The sequence below is a fragment of the Fundulus heteroclitus genome, chromosome 13, assembly GCF_011125445.2.
Source record: "Fundulus heteroclitus isolate FHET01 chromosome 13, MU-UCD_Fhet_4.1, whole genome shotgun sequence".
NCBI lineage: Eukaryota > Metazoa > Chordata > Actinopteri > Cyprinodontiformes > Fundulidae > Fundulus > Fundulus heteroclitus.
Window position 1 is genome coordinate 8,388,015 of NC_046373.1, and position 22,626 is coordinate 8,410,640.

Here is a 22,626-nt window from a genome sequence, read left to right on the forward strand (position 1 = left end):
ATTAGTGTAGTTGTTATTATTGTAATACAACTGCGTAACTTTAAAAAAAAACTATTGCACTTCTTGCTTGATGATAAAACTCATAGCAAAGCAAAGGAGTTCAGTAGTAGAAATTCCCAATTTGATTTAATTTTGTTTCAATTTGTAGTACTTCTTACCTGCCTTTACAAAACTTACACGTTTATTCAGAGTTATCATTGGGAATGAAATTAGTGCTCGTCCTCATTGCACGTACACTTTCAGTTCTGACGTGCAGCTCCCTGCAAAGGCTGCTGCAAGATATTTAGCTTAGGCGTCCGGCAGCAATGCACACGCAAATCATATGCTTTCAAGTGTTTATCATATTCATTTGCCTCTTTAAAGGCACTTGACACACGGCTCTGTACGCTGCACAAGGAAATTTTGCTCTGCAGCACGTGGATACAGCTTTGCTTCCGTTTTTTTTCTTCTATTTGAACATCTGTTTTTTTATAAGGGGACTTTTGCAGGTTGTTTGAAGGATGCAAAAAGCATGTGCAGATGGGATGCATCTGTTGGCATCTGTTTTCTTCTCTGACCATGAGGATTTGGACGTGTTCATCACCAGAATGTGCGTTGCACCTCTGGGACGCAACAGATTTCAGCTGCAAAAGCGCCGTTGTCTGCTGGGACCAAGACTTGGACCACGGTGCTGCAGCTGAGCCTCAGCCGCACAAGTTTGGACTCACGCAGCAAACAACTTGGCCGATTACTTTCTTTTTGCTTCATATGCTGTGATTTAATAAGGAAAACACCAACGTACGCCAGTCGGAGCGCTGCTGCTGGTGCCAGTGCCATGCTTTTCCATTGGTTCCTGTTTACATGATGCCCACAGGACTCGCGGTGATTGGTGGCCTCCTCGCACGTGACCAGACAACTTTGTACATTTGACAGGGGGGAGTAGGAGGGTTTTGTGGAGATCAGAAAAACGACAGCGCGATAAAAATTAGTATTGTTGCACTTCACAAATTAATGACCATGAGTTCCTACTTGATAAACTCCAACTACATCGAGCCTTCCTTCCCACCGTGCGACGAGTACCCGCAGAGCGGATATATCCCCAGCCACGGCGACTACTACGAGCGGCCAAAGGATACGGGCTTCCCCCACCACGACGAGCAATCCTACCCGAGGTCGGGCTACGCGGAGACGGGCTACGAATACGGCAGCGTCCCCTCGGTGGCCGCCGCCGCCGCTGCCGCGGCGGGACTCGACGATTTTGGCGATGGACACCACGCACAGCCGCAGCCGGTCCCACAGAGCCACGGCGCTCGCCTCTCCGCGGCGCCAGACGGGGGCGCAGGGGCAAACGGGAGCAAAGACTGCAGCCTCGCCGGTGAGGTGTATCCCGGCGTTGCGAAGGGCAAGGAGCCGGTGGTCTACCCGTGGATGAAGAAGGTCCACGTTAGCAGCGGTGAGTTCCTCAGCCACTGGAAACGCACGCATAAGCCCCACTGAGGCAGCACTAGTAGCAGCCCTTACAGCAGCAATTTACGACTATCGAGCAGCAGGGTCGGTAATTAAGGACCCCTCGTAAATTTTATTGCCCGTGTTCGTCTGTCTGGGGCCGTGCGCCTTTGTTGCTTTTTAACCCAAACTACCCTTCCAGCACTGGAGGCGAGCCAAAGTGTTATATTCCGCCCTGCTGTTTTTGTTAATCATTCCAGAGCTTGATGTGTCCCTGGATGGGAGTGCTTGTGCGCGTTCTCTTCCGTTAAGGAGAAGAGAGTTTAAACAGCGGCTGCAGAAACGTGCTGCACGATTTATGCACTGTGCGTGCCCAGTGGACACGAATAAGGCAAATAATTCCTTCTTTAAACCTGCATGTAACACCTGCCTCCCCCCACCTCCTCCTCCTCCTCCTCCACTCCCCCCCTCTCCCCTCTCCCAGTCAACGCCAGTTACAATGGAGGGGTGCCCAAGAGGTCCCGCACTGCCTACACCCGCCAGCAGGCTCTAGAGCTGGAGAAGGAGTTCCACTTCAACCGCTACCTGACTCGGCGCAGGCGGGTGGAGATCGCGCACACCATGTGCCTGTCCGAGCGCCAAGTCAAGATCTGGTTCCAGAACCGCAGGATGAAGTGGAAGAAGGAGCACAAGCTTCCCAACACAAAGATCCGCTCATCATCCGGGTCGGCCTCTTCCTCAGCCTCCGGGGCCCAACAGCAGCAGCAGCAGCAGCAGCACCAACAACAACAGCAGATCAAAACAGGCCAGCAGCTTGTCCCAACGCCGTGCACGGTTGGGCTATAGTGTCCAGAATAAGAATCCCCCCCATCACATAATCCAGACTGAGATGGCGAACAACACAAAGTGGAATTCGATGGACCGATTTTCAGTATTTTACACTCATGGTGTTATATCTCTGTAAGCTTGCACACAGGCCTGTGCCACGTCCTTTTTACACCCTTTCGTCCTCACCCGTCCTCATATAAGCTTGAAAAAAAAAATCGCCTTTATTTGCCACGGTGGCAACTAAAGGGTTTGTTTTTTATTTTAACGGAAAGGAAGGAGAGAAAAAAAAATAAACAAAGAAAGGAAAGAAAAAGAAAACGCAACGCACATTCAGACGTGTAGGACTTGGATCACAAAGTGTGTATCATCGCAGTTAAAAGTGAGTCAGGAGAAAGTAAGTTTTGGGGGTCATTATTTTTCAACACGTTCTCTGCGATTATTCTTATTTTTTAAACGATCGTTGCTCATGGAAAGTACAAATATACTTGAAAGATATTTAGGAGACTCCGTAGATGCCTGTTCATTTAGGGAGGGAGGGGGAGGGGATGGGGGGGGGGGGGCGGCATCAGCCAGAGGAGCAGCAGCGTAGTTCGTGTGTTTGACTGGGTTGGTTCTTACTGTTGAATGTATAGTCCAGGTGACTTTCACATCTAATGTACATAGACAAATCCTACCTAATGAAGGCACAATGCGGGGGGAAATAAGTCGGTTTTTTTTTTTTTTTTTTTTTTTTTTTTTTTGCGTGTCAAGTTCCGTCGGTGTTGTACACAAGGTCCATACAGATTCGTTTGTGCTGTCGTGCGTCCTGATGCTGTGTTGTGTTCTAAACTGTGAATATTTGTATGTGCTGTCTCAGTAATGACCAATGTAATGTAGGCTATATAGTGTAGGTTTAAACCTGTCCTTGTGAAATAAAAGATGTGCTCCACTTACGAGGCTGACGCGGTTGTGGTTGTTGTTTTTTTTTTGTCATCGCCGGGTATTGATTTCACTTGAGCGCAACAGCGTGTTTTTGAAGCCGTCCCTGTATTTACGCGCGGCTGTACGCGGACGTTTGGAGCTCGCTTTGAAATGTATGATCCACGCGCGTTGGACGTTATCGTCGCACTAAGTGGCCGTGATCACGCCAGCCATGATTAATTATTAAGGATACAAATTTGGAGATAAAATACAGCTATCAAGGATTTATTTTCCATATTTCCCTCAAATAATGCGATAGATCCGAGCACCGGAGTCCGCGCGCAGCCTTTAAAGCTATTTCATTTGACCTATTCAGCCCCAAAAATATGTTGCAAATGTAACGTTTCTTTCTCCTGTCTCCTGTCCAAATTTAGCCGAAACGTAGGCGCAGAAATCCAGGATTGATTCATTTTGCCATTAATAGACGTATTTTTTTTTACCTTTAACTTTTAAGATATAACTCCATAATGTTGAAACAGTTCTATGGATCAATAGGTGTTCTACATCTATTAAAGAAAATATGTATAATGATGATTATTAGCTAATTTGCCTATCCTGGCTTTGTAAAACCTTGCGGTGCAGGCACGTTCGCAGAGATTTTAGGGACCAAGGCGCTCAAGCCAAAAAGAAGGGGCACCCATCGCCAAAGTTTATTATTTTTTAAACAAAATATTAATAAAAAACACACTAGGCTATATTTAGCTACATTTACCTGATAGACATATTTTTTTCAACACATCAAATGCTAATAAATTAAATCCAGGCAAAAACAGACAGAAGTGGACCATGTTGTGCATGCTTTCAAACAATATATTAAATAATCATAAAAATGTTCTAACTTAAAACATCATTTTAAAAAAAACTCTTCTCTGAATGAATAAAATCAAAACAAAGCACCCAATATATTCTAATAAGTGCAGCTATTTGCAAAGGAGGTGAGGGTCACTGCTGAGGTCAAGGGAGCAGGATTGTTCAGGTGACGATACACTGATACTATATCAATATACCTCACCAGACTGTCACGTTGCTCAACTTAAAACCTACCTCTCCTCCCTTTTGAAAAACCCACTCTGTGTAATTTGTGTTAACAATTGGCCCATTATTATGCAAATTAATCCAAATAGACAGCTGAATAAGAGTTTCCTATTCATTGATCATTTTCTGAATGTTTTTCATATCATAAAGCAGTGGTCTTCAATTAAAGTTGCCAAAGGTCCACATGGGTGCCCTTTCTCCCAACGGAGGTCCGAGCATTAAATAACATGACGCAGTTTGTTTTTGTTGCTGTGGTTCTCAGTATTTTATTTCGTCTGACTAATTTCTCGTCTTGTAAGAAAGCGTAGATTTGGCTTTGAAGGCATGGAACGCTATACATCCTCAAGCATCTAGATTTGAAGCTGACAGAAGAGGGTAATAACTCTGAGCACTGGCATTTGGCATTTATTGTGCAAAGGCGCCGTTATCAAAACTTAAAATATACTTCAGATATTTCCGAATATAATGTAACAGCAAATCAAGGCATTTGTGAATAAAACTGCATCATAAGATATTGGCAAATTATAAGATCGGCTCCTTAAACTGAAAATGCGTGCAAACAAATGAATAAAATATTTTTTAAGATGCAGAAGAGTAGCACAGTCAATGCTTCCCATGCGGTACATCGGTGGCTTTAAAGTATTTCCAGACATTTCATAAAATAGCCCAAATGTGCGTTTGGCCATTTGTCAAGCTTTACAGGTCCAGTGCACTTTATGGCTGTCTTTAAAACGCCTGTTTAAAAAAAAAAAACAACAACAACAACAACCCTGCGGCAAGCAGTTGAAGCAAAATGTTTTACGGACTTCTTTGCGGTTCGGACAGAAAACTCCCACATTGGGATCTGAGTCCGTTTACTAACTGGAGCCTCTTGTCATATCTCATGCCTTGTTCTACAAAAAGGCAAGCGGTTTGACACCCAGATGCCCCAACACCCACACCTTTCCTTTTCTAAGCTTCTTTCTAAGGAAACGTTAGGCCAGTAAGCCAAGTAATGTTTGCAACAGTGATATAATGTTGAGCATTGTGGTTAGGGATTGTAAAAACACTGTCATTACATGTCTGTGTGATGCTGCGGGTCAGAGGAGTTTGGCCTGGCGCTCAGCACTGCTGCATGAGGGATAACAGGACGAGGAGGAGGGAGAGGCAAGGTGCAGTGGGTCCAGCAGGTGTGGAATTTTCATAAGAACCCAAATAAATGCTTATCACGTTTCAAAAGATGTTTGGGGGGAATTGATGACATTTGTATTTTGAAATGTTGGTGAATGAAAAAAAAAAACATTGGAATCACAGCAGAAAGGCTACTTTTCTCATCCAGGACAAAAGGCCAGATGCTTGAGCACCACTACGGGTCTATTCGTGCACGTTCCCGTAGTGGTGTGTTTTAAATGCTGCTCCTGCACCATGTTATTTAAATAAACAGTTTCTCCACAAGTCATTTCATTTGCACCGAGGTTTATCTTGGAGATCAATGTGAAAAGCTGTATATTCTCTCCTTGGAAAATAGATCGCAGTGTTATTGATGCATCAAAACCTTCCAGTTAGTTTCGCTGAGACACATGTTTGCATCATCTGGTTGTTGTTGTTGTTGGTTTTCTTTTCATCCTTTCCTCGTCTCAGATCCAAATCCGTGCACTTTCATGGCCTGTTATGTAGATTTTCTTGGATCAGGAAGAGACGTGGCAGAGGCACACGGTCCAAATCCACCCAGGCCGAGGTGGCTGCCTGCTTTTATCAGAAAGAAACAGAAAATAACAGAACTACCATATGTGGAAAAGTGAACGGTGAAAAGATGGAAAGATAGGAAATATATTTTTTATAATCATTTAAATATAGCTTATAGGTGGCTGGGGTAGATCAAACAGGCTAATATAGGTCCGGTTTGTTATTAGTCTAAATATGGGCAGGACCTATTGGCAAAAAAAAAAAAAAAAAAAAAGGTGAAGACTTGTCAACCTAAGAAAGACATCTGTGGACATATAATACTTGGTAAGACATGGATCACAGCAAACCTGAACTGTTATCAGTATCCTGCCACGCATATCGTCCCCGCTTCGCCACTCCAAGGAGATCTCCGCCAACGTTAGAGCACCAAGTGTGAGTGTTGGTCACTACCTGACAAACAATAGAGAGTTCAGCCAGGGGACAGCAGCGGCCGCTGGCCAATCACAGGCTCCGAGCACTTCTTCTGACCCCTGACCTTTCGACACACACAGTGTTCAGACCATACATCAGCACCGAGACCTCCGTCAGCCCATGTGAGATTTATCCAAAGGCGGCGTGCCAAACAATAACCGTGTTTAAAGTGTGAAACCGAGCCGCGGATTCTCCCAGAGCGATTCCAAGAGACGGCGCTTGTGCATGTGCAGATCGTTCACAGGGGGAGCGCTGGCATGGGCCCGGAGGAGGAGAGGGCGCACATGAGCAGAAACATGCTGCGATGCTTCGTGTTTGGGGCGCATAAATTTGAGAACGTGTTGGCATGTGTTGGTTGAAGCCCCATAAATGTGTCGACAAGTTTATTGGTTATGGGTTTACGGAGCGTAAATCGTAAATTGCCTTTTAGTTTAAAACTACGAGGGACACAAACAAGCATCTCATTTCGCTAACCACGCGTATTGGAGGAGGGGGGGAGGAGGAGAAAAAAATAATAATCTGGAAAATATGAATGCATTTTGCGGCAGAAACTCTCTCCTACTCTGTGGGCTTGAAGGATGACGCCGAGCCCCGATTGGCACCTACTTTACGCAGACGTCCAAATATATAGTTCAATTACGCATTTCAAGTCATTTGATTCGCGAATAGAGGTCACTTTGAGAGTGCTGAAATTTTAATCTCCTCTTGTTCACGTGACTTGCTGAATAATGAATGCCCCGGGGGGTCAGAAATAGATCTGAAAATCTGACTTAATTTCATTTGAAGTGATGCTCTGCAAGGTGCGAGTCACATTTCCTCTCCCTCTGACAGAACTTCTGGCGGCAGAACCATCATGACCTGTGAGTAGATGTGGTGGAGTTTTTATTCTTGCTTCTTTTTTTCTTTTCTTTTTTTTTTTTTTTTGCTTGAAGACATACCATACTGGGTCAAATAATCTGAAATGGCAGAATGTTTTAGGATCGTTGTTTCTTCTAAGTGTTGGTGTGCCAACATGGGTTAAACGTTGCACATTTTCAGACGTGCATTTTGAGGCTCTCAAAAAAACTACATTCAAAGTAAATTGGGGAAGTGATGAAGGAAATCAGGTGTGGATTCTATTGTAAAATGATCATTGCTCAAAGACCTCAAATTATGATGATTTAAAAAAAAAAGATTAAATATGACATTATTATCATTATTATTATTATTAGTCGTCGTGGTGTGTCTTTTTTGTGGCAAACACCCACAAGCACGCAGCAATTTCTCCACTGTGTGCATACGTACAAATGGCCAAAACATGCCTTTAATCTGAGTGTACATTGAGATATTGAGAAATTAGTGTCATTAGTGTTTTACAATTTTTTTTTTTATTGTTGCGTGACCAGATTGGGGGCGAATACCCGCAAATGCACATGCATTTGCTTATTTCATCATTTATTTTAGGATGTGTGGAAGAATGCAAATGGTGAAAGATGGCTTTAGTGTCAGAATAGGATCGTTATCATCATATAGTTTCATGTTGCAAGACTTGCTGGGCTGAATGAGATATTCAGAGATGCACTGATGTCTTGAATTGTTTATTTTTACACTTTGGATTAATGCAAACTGTTGAAAAGGTGGATTTTGTTTAATGCATTGTTAGCGTAAAAACCTAACATTAAGGATCTGCAAAGGCTGTTTCTTTTATTTAACCAAGCGTAATTCTACAAATCCACGCAACTCTTTCTTTTTCTTCTAATTGATGTTATTTTTTGGTTCTAATCAGCTCAGCCTTCTCCCTAACAATGATAGTCTATAACAATAAAGTTAAGGAGCTATAAAGGCTTATCAGTTCCTTTAACTCAGATTATAATTTACATTTAGGATAATTATTATTATTATTATTATTATTATTATTATTATTATTATTATTATTATTATTATTATTATTATTATTATTATTATTTAAATTTAGGGTAAAAAAAAACGCCCGCTATAGCATTTTTCAGGGAAAATAAAGCGCCACTTCAGCAACAAAATACAACATTTCTTTATTGCAACCGCTTCAAAGCAAACAGTTCCTGTGTCCTGGTCGCAGCGTTGGTCTGGGGTTAATTAGAGATGGCTCCACTCAGCTCGAGGCGTTGAATTTCGCATTAGTCTTGATGTTGGCCGATGTAAACCTCGCTACAGCAGTTATCTTCGGCTGAGAGGCTCGGTAACCCAAGCCTGGCTGTTAAGAGCTCCGAGTGTCAACATTGTGGGAAGATATGGCCCGCCGTCTGGCCGACATCCAGAGGGTCTCTGCGCCTGCGGCTCCTCTTCGTGCTGACAGAGATAAGGAGCCTTGATTTGTGGAGATGCATCTGGAAACGTTCGCGTTATTTTTGATTAAAAACGTCATTCAAACGTCGTGTATTGGTTTTGCGCGAATAGCAAAAAGTTAGAAATGTTACCGTGTTATATTTATTTATTTTTTTTTTTTTATGGGGGGAGTTGTAGTTACCAAATTGGATGCTTGGACGTCTGACTCCCCACTCAACTCTCGGCACGGGTCAGGGGAAAGTTCAGGTGCGGTGGCGACAGGTAGGGTGGGGTTATCCTGCAGAGCACTGTCATGCAGCTCCAAGACGCTTTTTGCAACAGTCTGCATCTGCAAAAACACGCACAATAACATATTAAACTAAGACATTTAAGAAAAAACAACAACACTGGTGCGTTTTCATGAACATGAGTCCACTTTGTGGCTGGATGTTGATTAAAAGTGACGAAACCAGATCTGCGCTCTCTCTCTCTCTCTTGCTCTCTTGGTGTTAAATGTTTGCCTCTAAAGTTGGAGCAGGAGAGGACAAAAGCCATAATGTGGGAGTGGGATGGAGCCTCTGTCTGCCTCGCGTGATTAATAGTTGTGGTGGAGATTTTTCCACGCCCGCTGCTCGGTGTTGACGGAAAACAAGCGCCAAACGGTGCCGAGAGGAGTGAGAATCTCTTCCGGGCTATAGGAGTTATTGGGCACACGCCTTCTTGTGCGCACACGAAGTCACCTCCTTAAAGCGCTTCTCTGTTTACTTAGGGATTTACCTCGAAAACGGTTTCATCACGCACGATATCGAGTTCAGTTCGTTGGTCCATGTTAGTCCTAATGGGGGTCCATGTACAAACCAGCGGGGTCGAGGAGCCTGTCTTTGGTCACCTCACCTTTCCTTTCCGCCCACCGCTGACTGACAGGCGCCCCTCACGACCACCGGGACGCACAGCCTCTCCGTGTGTGACAGGTAAATGTGGCAACGTTTGGTTTTTATTTACCCCCGCAGCGTGCGCGCCGCGCTGATGGAGAGGGATCAGAGGCTGACAAAGTGCTATACTAATGTACAAGTGTCGCGATGAGAACAGGGGGGGCGGTGTTGAGTTGAGCGCTGTGAAATACAACCCCGCAAAGCAAGGCAGCGGTGGAATAAAGAGGGAGTTAAATCATGTTTTTTTTTTTTTTTGGTTTGTTTGTTGTTGTTTTTTTGTTTCTTTCTTGGACTGCTTTCTCCCATCGCAAGTGCGCTCGAATCTCTTCGCCTTTTCAGCTGCTAACAGGCACCAAATATATGGCGCTCTAAAAGTGTCAGAACAGCCATTTTCTCCCCTTCTGAATGGGGGCGACACGTGGAAAAGCTGCTTCTCAGTGAGAGGCTTGCTCCTCAGCCAGATACATTGCACTATCACACAGCCCCTCTTTTCTTCTTCTTCTTCTTTTACTCCCCCCCCCCCCCCCCTTCTCCAAGCCCAATCCGTTTCTCCTCAGGGGCAATGACTGCCTCCATTAATGATTCACGGGCTCAAATAAAAGGGGATTTAAGTTGACGTTGCGTCACGTGAGCAGGGCGCATAATACCGCGCGGTGTTATGGCACTGGGACGAAAACCGGAGCCCCGGTCTGGTCGTATGAAGCATATTATATGCTGGTTACCCCCACTTTCCGGGAGGGGAGTCCTGGCTTTGTAGTTTGCGTGTGTGTGCGTGCGTGTGTGTATGTGTATGTGTGTGTGTGTGTGTGTGTCCAGAAAAAAGAAAGTCGATTCAAGCTGAGGAGAGGAGGAGAGGAGAGAAACCCCGGGTTTTGTGGATGTATTCTGTTGTCACGGACGGATATGTGTTTTTTTTTTCCACGCGGACGGAGTCGGAGTTCGAGCTTTGGGAGGATGGATTTTATTTTGAGGTATTTCCGCCGATTGTTCATTACTGTCGTGAGTTATTGCTGCGCCAGGCAGAGGTCAGTCAGAAAAGGGGGGGCTCCTTCTTTTTTTTTTCTTTTTTTTTTTTGCAGCGACAGAATTATCAAGAAGCTGTCCGTATTGCATAACATACGTTAACCTAAATCAATGTCGCATTTTTTTTAAATCCAAAAAGCCTCGTTGCAATCGTTGTAGACGGTATCAAAAACGCACAAAGAATCCAGTGGGAATAATGACACCATAACAACACGAGCAATAACGCTAGGCGCTTTTTGTGGGGATAAATAGGCCAGTCTAAGTAAATAAACCCCCCATTTATCCCAACTTCCAGTAAACACCCGAAACAGAAGCGCGCACCGGCGGTTCAGGGTGACAACCTGTCCCATAAAACTAAAACAGCAGCGGGTCTTTAAAGCTGGTTTATGTGCCGCGCCCGTGCGTAAACGATGCATCAAGACGATCCCTCATAAAAAAAGAAGAGGAAAGCAGAAGAATATAAAAAGAAGTAGCTGTCGGGGAGCGTCGGGGTTGTTGTTGTGTCGCTCTGCCATGGGGAAATGAGGATATAATGGAAGACGGAGTGCCATCCAGGACCGCCGCGGCCGCGCTGAGGTCACGGCGCTCCGGCTTTGATTTATGGGCGCGGGGACTTTGGGAAGGTGGCGAGCGCCAGCTAATGACTGTTCGATCCGTTTGGGAGAGGAGATGCAACAAATACGTTATTTGCATACTGGACAATTATTTGTTTTCACTTATTAGTGTTTTTGCAGCGATGAGAATTATTTGTCTGATTTTTTTTAAAAAGCAATTCATGTTTGGAACGTTCATTTTAGCGTTGCTTATTTTTCTAAATGCATTCAATGTGTATATTTAATGACAGTCTTCAAAAGCTTTGGGATCTTGGAACTATTGTTTTTACTGCAACAAATATTACACGTTTGAATCTATCAAGTGACACAAAAGGATATCATGACAATGTTTGCAAAAAAATCTAAGAAATCTACGCAACCACCCCGTATTTGATTTAAATATTATTTTCCCAACACTAAATGCGGGCCTAGTTATTAGCGTTCATCTGATCCTTCTTAGGTTTGAAATTATATTCTGAAATATATTATGAAACTTCTAAAAAAGAAATTTAGCTTAACGTGTTTTTAAAAAAAAAAATAGAATTCTGCTCCTAATAAATGGGTGAAGAAATAAACAAAATTAAATTACGCCACAGTGAACTGTTTTAACTGGAGATATATGTTAAATCATGGCTCCCTAAAAATGAAGAATTATGCTTCAAAAGGAAGTCAATAAAATTAAAACCCGCATTCATTTGTTTTGGAGAAAATGCTGAAGTATTCTGAAAATAAATAAACGAAATAACGATACATAGAAAAACTCGTTTCAGGAAGAAGAAAAAAAGCTTTAAAATGCTACAAAGAGGAGGAAAAAAAATCCTTTTCTCGTTGCAGAAATCCGGCCGAGTAACTTCAGGCGCAGTCTCGGAAACACCCTGAGCTGCCTTCGGTAAGTCCATATATCTTTATTGATTTATGTTATGAATGCTTGATGGTGATATCCTTATTCAATTTCTAATAAGTACCACACACGCACACACACACACACACCCGCCTTCCCGGTGCGCTCACAAGGCCGGAGAAGCAGGAGCCTGTGTATAGCTTGCTGTATATTTCCGTGTAGCAGCAATACGACCAACCCGAGAGCAATATTTCCTTTTCTTCCACTTGTCTTTGTGGTGTAATTTGTCACCATAAAAGTGACGGAGGGGAATCGCGGCTCTTGGAGCGCTGCCTTACTCGTCTAAAAAAAAACCCTACTTTCTGCAAAAGCCATCTGCTTGTGGAGCTACTACGGGCTACTGCGAAAGGGTTCTACTTTTTTTTATTTTATGAACATTTTAAGGTTTTTCTTTTTGCCTTCCCGCGTTGCTTTTTGGTCTTATTACGCAAGCCCCCTTTTTAACCTTCTCCCCGGGGCAAAATGGGGGAGAGGAAAAAAAAAAGGACTAAATCAGCGTTTTAGCACAGAACAAAGAAGTAAATAATTATACAAAGTGGCAGCAGTTGCTTTGTGAAAGAAAATAGCGAAGTTTGCTAAAAAAAAAAAAAAAAAAAAAAGCCTAATGTGTGAATTTTTTCACCCACTCAAGACTCCCACGCCGTCCGTGCGTGCGTGCGCTCTCTACCTTCTCCACTCGTGTCTCAGAAACGTTTCTGTCCCACGGCCTGAAACCAAGCAGAGAGGCTTTAGCTGCTGGCCGTGTTTACAGCTGAGAGGGGAGTCATAAATCTAATTCTATCAAGTCTTTCACTCCGGCTGCAAACATTACCATGCAGAGGGATTCCCCCAGCTCCCTTCTTCTCCTCTCTGCTCCACGCTGCGCGTCCTCCCGCTTTGGCCTTTTTGGTGATGAAACCTCTGCCCATTTTTCATCCCCACTGCTCACTGCTGCTGTGGGCTTTTTTTCTCTCTCTCTCTCTCTTCTTTAATATTTAGCAGCTTTGATCAGAATGTACACAATACGTCAGCTGTCCTTTATAGGAAGATGATTCATTGTGAAAACGAAAACGAGCCGTGCCTCCTTGCGCTAAAACAGCGAATCCTGCGCAAAAAAAATATATAAAAGCCAGGTTAATGATTAAGCTGCCTGTAGAAGCTCTTTATCTCCCATGGAAATGGAAATGCTGCTCTCTCTCTTTCTCTCTCTCCTTGTGTGTGTGTCTCATTATTCCTTTGTTGGTCCAAAAAAAAAAAAAAAAAAAAAAAATCTCCTTGGGTTCATAACTCCTCTCTAGGACGCGGGGTAGATTATAAGAAAAGGACCTAAAACACCTTTTGGGACGGTGCATTCGTAACGAGGCATTATTAACGTTATTATTTTCTAGACGGACTACCTCATTTGGGTGGGGGGGGGGAGGAGGAGGAGAGGCAACTACTTGATTTGGACTGGCTTTCCAAGGCGCTCGCTTCATTTGCATAATTTTTCTTGTCTACGGTGACGCTCTGGTTCGGGGCAGTTCACTGGTGTCTGCATAGTAACTGCTGAAGGATCTCATAGTCAAGCATAGCCTTGGCTGACGTTAATATTGCCATGAAGCCCTGTCCATTACCCTGCGAGCATGGGAGCAGATAACTCTTCTTATCGCGCTGACCCGACCGCTCGCGTCTGCTTTCGCAATCTCGGAGAGTAAGGAGAGGGAAAAAAAAGGGGGAAAAGGGGGTCTTCTCTTGGCTCTTCCCTTTTTTTTTTTTTTTTTTTTTTTCTCCTGCGTGGTGCGCCTGCTAATGCCTGCTTGCATGGCAGGGCGCAGTCTGCCGCTGCTCCTTCAACCCAGTCAGCCCCGCTGCCTTTAAAACTTTTTTTTTTTTCCTTCCCCCCCTTCTCTCTTCCTCTGGATTACTGCCTTTGATCGATTTCGCCGCTGAATGAGAAAATATTGCCCGGCGCTCTGCATTCATCGTGAGAGGATAAGGTAAGCAGGGGCCAGAAATAGGCTCCCCTTTCGGTTGTAAATGGTGGAGTTTGTGTGTCGCGGCGGTGATTTATCACCGTACGACTTAAGATCTCGGTTCAGGAAGAGTTCACACGCACACAGAGTCAGGCGGACGGATTTTTTTTTTTTTTTTTTTTGCACCCTTCTTCCCCTGCAGCAGCGCAGCTCAAGTCTGCCTTTTGTCTCTCTTTTTCTCTGCCATTTGTGACTGTCGCAACGGTTCGCAGGGAGATCCAGAGAGGAGGAAGCCTCCTCGTATCTTTAACCGGCCATTGGAGACCTTCTTTCAGTGTGCACAGGCTGCGTTCAAAGCAACCACGGGGGCTCGTTTTTGGACCGATTTGCCCCTCTTGCGTTCCAGGGTTAATTTTTTTTTATTTAAAAAAATTTTTGTCTCTTGTTTTACAAAATGCATTCCGCTCTACACACTACTTTAGACCAATAAGCCGAGGGAACGGATGTTTCGTTTGAACCCTGGAGCCTCGAGATTGATACCAATTTACTATGACAAATAAAACACAAAAACACAATAATATATGTAAACTGGCATTTGTGGATAGAACTGTGCTGAATACTTTATCTAATATTTGGATTTTAAGATTCTTTTAATACCGTTTCTAAACTAAGCAAGGGGCAGGGGCGCTCCAATGTAAAAAAAAAACAGACTAATTTAAACATTATTATTATTATTATTATTATTATTATTATTATTATTATTATTATTATTATTATTATTATTATTATTATTATTATTATTATTATTATTATTATTATTATCCCCTATTCTGACAGTGCTATAAAACATTTCCACCAGATAAAATGTAGCAATCAATGCGTCATACGGTTCAAACTCCTCCTGCATCCCTCTTGTTATACCTGTATTATTACCGGATCCGCTGCTGCAGCGGAAGGCTGTGGCGGTGTCCCCTCCCCGGGTTGCTGCTGCTGCGCTTTAGAACCGGGCTTCTCCTCTTGGCCGGGCCCGACGCTCCCAGCCACTCATAAATCACAACGACGGAGCCGGCAGGAGCAGCCATTATTTTGGGCCCTGCGTGGACAAAAGTTCCCACCGTGGTCACAGGAGCGCAGAGATGCCCGCCCGGTTTTTCAGGTTTTTCTCGGGGCCCCTTTTTTCATTTGTCTTGCAGTATGAAATAAAAGAAAGAAAGAGAGAGAGAGAGAAAAAAAAACATACAAATAAATACATCTTTTATATATATATATATGTGTGTGTGTTCCAGAAGGATTTTTTTTTTTCTAGCTGAGAAAAATAATTTCAAAAATGCCAAAAGAGTTTGCGGGAGCCACACTAAGAGTCTTTACCTGCTACACAGGAAATTAGAAACGCTGCTGACAGCCCGATTTGTAGAATAATATTGTAAGAGAAACATTATTTTCCTGTGTGGCAGCCCGCTAACAAGCCGTTTCCACAGCAGGTCCTCTCCCCATAAACTCTACTGTAACTATATTCCTTCTCCTCTCTCTCTCTCTCTCTCTCTGTGTCTCGGCTCAGAGTTTTAAATCCTCACCCTGTTCCTTGTTAGGCGTTTTAAAATGATTTGAATGCTTTTGAAAACGTTTTTATGCCGCTTGCCACAGATGGCGATGCAAGGTTAGTGTGCGCTTTTGTGTAAAGCCATAAGGTAAACGGTAATAGTCCACAGAACTGTTGGCCCTATCTTGCCGCCTCAGTCTCCAGTGTCAGGTCTGTATTGAAAAGTAAGATGGATCACTACCATTTCTCCTCCTCACAGTGCTTCTTGTAACCCTAGGTTCACCCGAGGAGGCCATTGGCGGAGAGGCGTCACGTGACCACGGGGTGCCAATGTTATTCTACGAGGGTGTCAAGACCCTGTCAGTTTCTGAAATAAATATTGGGAAACGGCGAGATGCAAAAGGCGACCTACTACGACAGCTCCGCAATTTACAGTGGCTACCCGTATCAAAGCGCAAATGGCTTCGGTTATGATGCCAATCAGGTCCAATATCCCAGGGCCTCTCATGTGGAAAGCGAGTACCATCGACCCGCCTGCTCCCTGCAGTCTCCCGGCGGCGGCGGCGGCGGCTCCGTGGCTCTGCAGAAGCCGGGGGAGATGGTGGCGGAGGGCTGCGACAGGGCCATTCAGGCGGCGCAGGCCAAGGTTCTCCCCGAAAGCAATCACCAAGCGCCGGTGCCGGTGTCGGGCCCGCGGCCTCCCCCGTCGCAGTCCCCCGGGGGAGTCGGCCAGGACGCCAGCAACGGGTCCAGCCAGCCCGGTGCGGCCAAGAGCGGCTCCCCGACCTCCGGTACCCGCAACAAGCAGATCTTCCCCTGGATGAAGGAGTCCCGTCAGAACACCAAGCAGAAACCCGCCAGTAGCTCCAGCTCAGGTACAGCTGCTGCTGACACACAAAAACCTGATAGTTACATTCAATACACAGGGGGGTGTGTGGATGGGTGGGTGGGCAGGTATGGGTTCGCAGGGAGGGGTGTAAGGGGGGCAAACCACAACAGAGCAATGGTTCGATGGCTGCATAGGCAGTGATGGAGTTTAAATTTCTGAGCTGTGGCGTTTTTAGGTGAACTGTTTGTTGTATCGGAAGACAGTATGACAGTTTTTCTTTGTCTGTGTTGCTAATATTCTGAGATCATTTAGGATAAATGCAGGCGGTGGATAGTGGAGGAAAAGCAGCAGACCGGTCCTTTTGTTGTCCCCATGCCCTCCAGCTGACCTGTCCCTACTGTAAACACACATCTCCACTGATCACATAATGTTCCCAGAGAGACAGCAAACAAACACACACAACAGTTGTTTCAGTTTGTCCTGCTGTTTTGATTAGAGGGGAAACTCGGTGGGTCAGCGTTTGGGAAGGGGGGCACTGGTGGGGGGGGGGGCGGGCCAGGGGAGGGGTGGTATTTACTCAGAGCCAACCTAGAACCTTAGAAAGGCTCTTCTTCCCATGACCTGTTGTGCTTTTGGTGGCTGATATTTTAAATAAGGTTGCACGGTAGTTATTTTCGGCACTCAGAAGCATTCAAAGTTATAGGCGTCGTTTTTTAGGTTTGAGTGAAGCGTTTTCATGAGCAGAGGGAGGATTTCTGCTGAGACTGTGGATGTGGTTAGTCAGGTTTGGGAGTTTAGTTCAAAACAAAACCGTATTTGAGTTTATTCGTCCACATGAAGTTGGTAATCCACCACATTCCAAATGCGTTTTATGTATTAAAGACAGTCTCTAGCATACAGAACACATTTTATATAAGACAGCCCCTTATGTTCATTGAATCTGTTTGTGTAAGTTAAATCTCTCTGTTTACATCTCTCTTTGGTTAAATCCTAAGAACCAAAAAAAAAAAAAAAACACAACCATTTTATTCCCTCTTTCGAACTTAATACCTATTCATCTCTGCTAGTAAAATGCAAAGCAATACTCCTCTTTTCCAAAATTTTAGAATTTTACATACATCTAACCACAGCGACGGAATATTGAGTGTCCCATGGTGCACCCAAGTAAAAACTCCACTGTGCTAATTGCGCCAGAGAAGGGCTGTACATTTATGCGGTTTCAATGTGAGTTTAAAAATTTTTGCACAACATTAAGGAATTCGTCTTCTATGCACATTTTCTTTCCCAAAAAAATGGATTTGTAAATGTCTGGCATCATGTTTAAAAATGTTTCATTTGCCATCGAGCCTACCTGAAAATTAAGGCGTACAAGTTAAGTTAGAGATGGCCGACAGAAACAGCATGGTGCTCCATAATCTATGGTGTCTGTACGAGTTTAAAGACTCAACGTACGACATCAAAGAGCTTGACTTCTACGCAGATTTTGTGCAAGAACAATGAAACTGTTGTTTGAGGAACCAAGCTTACCAATCAGGTGTACACATTATGCTACCGATGTTCTACAGAAACGGCTAAAGGTCCAAAGCTGATAAGGCCTCTGAGTCATTTTTAAAGGTTTGCATGCAAACATAGACGAGGTCGACTGTAGCAAACGTTTTCTGTACGAACAATGACGACGTCAGAGTGTTTAAAAAAGCTTTTAATTTTCATTTAGCCAACTTATATCTTCAGTTGCGCACGTTTAGTCACAGAGGGTCTATGAAAGCAGCGAAGAATCCAAAATGATTGCAATTTCCAACGAGAGTTTGAAAAGCCTGTGCAACACATTAAGGAGCCCGTCTGCTACGCACGCATCACCCCCTCTATGCAAGTATTACCATGGCTAATGTTTGCAAGCTGGGCAGAACTCCCCCCCCACACACACACACACACACACAACCCACCAACCCACCCAAAGAAATTAAAATGATAGAAAATGAAAAAATTAAACAAGGTTTATGTTTTGGAAACAATGTATTTCAACCATTTTAACAACAAATGTATGAACTAATATTAAAGTCTTGGTTTCAGTTTGGTGGATAATGGAGTAAACAACCAATACGCAACCATGCCAGCTCTGAATTCATTGGGTTTTTCTATTTGCCACAGCAGTTACACCTGTGTTAAGCATGTTCCAGATACAGATCTTAGTCATCGGGATTTTGCTAAATATGTTGGCAGTAAATATATTTACTGTATAAAAAAAGGAAATGATCTCAAACAGAAGTTGGAGGGCACTGTATGTGAAACTGGTTCAATGAGATACCGCCTGAAGTGCCAAAAACGATTTATTTGACCTTCACTGTGTTTTGTATGCAAAAAAAGTCATATTGGAAAATAAACCTCTGACTGTTCCAGACGAGAGGGTGACTTCAAAGGGATTTTCGCTTTACATGCTTATTAGAACTCTGAAAAGTCAATTTCCAAGTACAACAAGAACCCTAACGGTCAACCACAAGCACCTCAGGCGTCACAACAGCAAACCTTAAAGGCATCCACGCTTCCTTCTTGATTTCTGTTGAATTTTGGTATCCAATACAAATAATAAGAATGTTCCGGGGAAAACAAAGACTTGCCTAAAAACCTTAAAGTTTATGAGTACCTTAAATAATTTTGTCATACTTTGTATGGGTAAAATAAACGTGGGTGGAGGGCTCTAGCTCATCCTCTTAAAGCCAGCCCTGCTTCTAAGACACACTTTTTACGGCGCTGTATTTTTTTTTTTTTTTTTTTTTATAAATCAATGAATTATTTGTAAAGCTAGCATTTTAAAAGGAATGTTCTAGTAATTGTGAAAAATTTCACTTTTTTTTATTCATACCAAACCCAAGATTCACATCTGGCACCAATTAGGGTAGGAAGTGGTTGCTAAAATATGGGCCCAATAATGGATTGTTTATAGGCTGCACGCTGCCCTCGTTTATTGTTTGTGTAGGTTTAAGACAGAAACACTCTGTGTGAACAGCAAACGGGCTTAAATCGGAGGCAACCGGACTTTTGGTCAGTCCTTTCTGAAAACGTTTCGAAAAAACCGATTTAATCCTGTTTGCTGTTGCGATGACCCGGATAACTAAGAATTTGCACAGGCACTCCGTGGGCATCCACAGGGATCCGTGTCCAGCTCAGTTTGAACTGATTTGCTTCATATCAAATTGAGACCCAGGTAAGGTGTGGTGCCCAAATTGTTTTGTATTTATACAAACCAAGTGGGCTTATTGAGCCTAGGATCATTTACAACCCGTCCAGGCTGAAGCGAGTCCTTATGTGGCCCACATACACGTTGACTGGGCTGAGCCTAACATCCGCTCCTTCTTCTCCGCGTGCAGACTTCTCTTTCATCTGTGCAATATCATTACGCCTCAGGTTATGTCATGTTGCATTCCTCCTACTTCAGGTTTAGGAGACAGGTAGTGAAATTTATTAAGTGCTGGCCGGCTGCCACTGCAAGTGGATACGACCTTAGGATTCTGCAGGCGAACCCCAGCCTCTTAAAGCTTATCAGAGAGGGCAAGAGGAGCAGTTTTATTCACCCCGAGGAATCCATAAAAGCCCGTGCTTGCATTATGCGCCCCTGTTATGCTGTGTGACTTTGAGGGCAGGATAAAGGGTCAAAATGTTTTAGTACAGGAAACCAGGGTTACATATCAGATAGTGACCTAGTTTTCTGCAATTGCATTTCTGGCTAGTGCGTGGCACATTAATTGTTCATTATCTTATGGTCCCCTGACGATAACCCCTGCGTTGGGGGTAGATTTATCAAAATGTTGAGATGTTTTCTGCTCATTGGCTGCAGATCTTTGGAGATTGAAAAGAAAAAAACTGTACTTTAATGGGCATATTTATCTAGCGAAGGGCTCTATCAGCATCGCCGCCCTCTTCTGATTGCAGGGTCTCAGTATCAGTGTATGTGTTGTCACTCAGCTCTGCTCTCACTCTCCTGTGTCTGGCCTCTGTAACTTCTCTCTCTGTGTGTCTCTGTAATGGATTACTGATTGACGCGCTCCTTCTCCTTCTCACTGACAGTGGAGAGTTGCCCCGGAGACAAGAGTCCTCCGGGGTCAGCAGCATCAAAGAGGGCCCGGACGGCTTACACCAGCGCGCAGCTCGTGGAGCTGGAGAAGGAGTTCCACTTCAACCGGTACCTGTGCAGGCCCAGGAGGGTGGAGATGGCCAACCTGCTCAACCTCACGGAGCGACAGATCAAAATCTGGTTCCAGAACCGACGGATGAAGTACAAAAAGGATCAGAAGGGTGTCGGGATGATGCCGTCTCCCGGCGGACAGTCTCCTCGGAGTCCAGTGGGCCCGCCATCGGGCGGGGGCGGCGGTGGGGCGAGCGGATACCTCAACTCTATGCATTCTCTTGTTAACAGTGTACAATACGAGTCCCAGTCTCCGACCTCGTACAATAAAACTCATCAAAACGCGTACGGCATGGCTACGTCATACCCCCCACCTTTGAGCAACTCCCTCAACAGCTGCCCGCCCCCCCAGAAGAGGTACCCTGGGACGGACTCGGCCACGCCCGAGTATGACGCGCACCACCCGCTGCACGGCAACGGCAACTACGGCACGCACATGCAGGGCAGCCCCGTCTACGTCGGCGGAGGCTACATCGACTCCGTACCCAGCTCCGGGGCCTCGGTTTTTGGCCTCACCCACCTCCCTCACCCGCCGCCCCCGTCCGCGAACATGGAGTACAATGGGGCGATCACAATGGGCAACAGCGGCGGTCAGCATCACGGAGTGTGTGACCCGACGCCGACGTACACGGACTTAACGCCGCACTACTCTCAGGGAAGAATCCAGGAAGCGCCCAAACTGACGCATCTGTAGCATGCGGCGCAAAGGCTGGATCACTCCGCCCCATTGTCTCATCCACCTCCAGACATACTCCCCCCCAACCCCCTGCTTTGTTTCCGCGCCTCCTCACGGCTCCCACCTTCTCCTTCTGCCCTTTTCTTTTTTTTTTTTGTTTGTTTGTGTTCTCTATAGTTTGATGTGTGAAGTAGCGTAGGATAAATAATCACGACTTGCTTGAATTTTCCTCTATTTGCTTGTGTCATTGTCTCACTTAGACCTTTATGTACTGCGATAAAGAGTCTATAGCGCCGGACGGAGGGAGGATAGAAGGGCCACAGCATAGCATACGCATAGGCTTATTTAATCTTTTTCCTTTTTGAACCGACTTTAAAAAAAAAAAAATCTCAAAACAGGGTATTATGAACACATGTTATTCATTTTCAATGTGAAGCCGTCCGTCCTTATTTATCCGCAATTGAAGAATTATAGTTAGGTTGTTTTTTTTTGTTTTTTTTTGCATTCTGTTGCACTTGTGTACAAAAAGAACCTTAAGAGCCAGGAGCTGGGAATGTGAGGAGATTGCATTTTTAAAAAAAAAAAGGAAAGAAAAGGGTCATGAGCTTGCACAGCCTCCCCTTTTTTGCATTGGTTTTGTTCCATTGGTCTTTTTAAATGTTATTTATTTAGACTCCAGTAGTATTATTTGACACCCCCCTCCATCTTTGTTTGCATGGGGAGAAGGCTGGTGGAGAATCAGCGCCATGTTCGGCCCATTCATGCAGCCATGTCACTAGATTGCAAGCTAATTGTTTCCAATTTGTTTCTTTCTTAGTATTATTATTATTATTGTTATTATTATTCGAGGAGGTATTATTTTTGTCAGCGAATGAGAAAGAAATCAATCAGTCATGCAAAAAAAAAAGGGTGGAAAGGACACACGTTTGCAGTTTCTTTATTGAATAAAAGACAAAACACATCATCATTTTTTTTTCTTCCTCTCGATGTCAAACATTCCATGCTGCTCCAGTTCGAAGAAATGAATAAAAGAATTGAAGTGAAAAGCAGATCCATCAGTTTTAATTTTGAAATTGGCAGGCAGAGTTCCACCTTTATTAACGTCATATAACGCTATTTCTAATTTCACCCACAAAAAATAATAAGAATAAGAAAAAGAGGGGCTTATCAGCTTTAGTATGAAATAAAAAGCAGAATATCACCTTATTTAGATCCTTTAAAAATATTTAATAACAAATGTGAACTAAATTTAAAAAATTTATATGGTGATAAAAAGAAAACATTTAATCAGAGAACAGTAAATGCTGCTAAAATAAAGTGAGATCGTTGCTCCAAATTAAATTTTTGTTCAATA

At 44.0% G+C, this 22,626-nt stretch overlaps 2 protein-coding genes across 8 annotated transcripts in view; both read left to right on the forward strand.

Annotated features, from left to right (window-relative positions):
• Window positions 1-22,318, forward strand: part of hoxa3a (homeobox A3a) — a 36,549-nt gene extending 14,231 nt beyond the window's left edge. For 3 of the 7 annotated variants that reach the window (XM_036144995.1, XM_036144997.1, XM_036144994.1), the window contains 3 exons: window positions 12,050-12,104; window positions 15,865-16,462; window positions 20,479-22,318. In XM_036144995.1, the coding sequence (XP_036000888.1) occupies window positions 15,982-16,462; window positions 20,479-21,290 (1,293 nt within the window). In that variant the 5' untranslated portion in view covers window positions 12,050-12,104; window positions 15,865-15,981 and the 3' untranslated portion in view covers window positions 21,291-22,318. The other 4 variants (XM_036144996.1, XM_036144998.1, XM_036144993.1 and 1 more) reach the window with 4 other exon arrangements.
• Window positions 188-2,648, forward strand: LOC105934305 (homeobox protein Hox-A4). Its single transcript, XM_012874228.3, has 2 exons — window positions 188-1,432; window positions 1,910-2,648. Exons 1-2 carry the CDS (start codon window positions 991-993, stop codon window positions 2,269-2,271), a joined length of 804 nt encoding a protein of 267 aa, XP_012729682.2. The 5' UTR covers window positions 188-990; the 3' UTR covers window positions 2,272-2,648.
• Window positions 22,319-22,626: the final 308 nt, after the last annotated feature.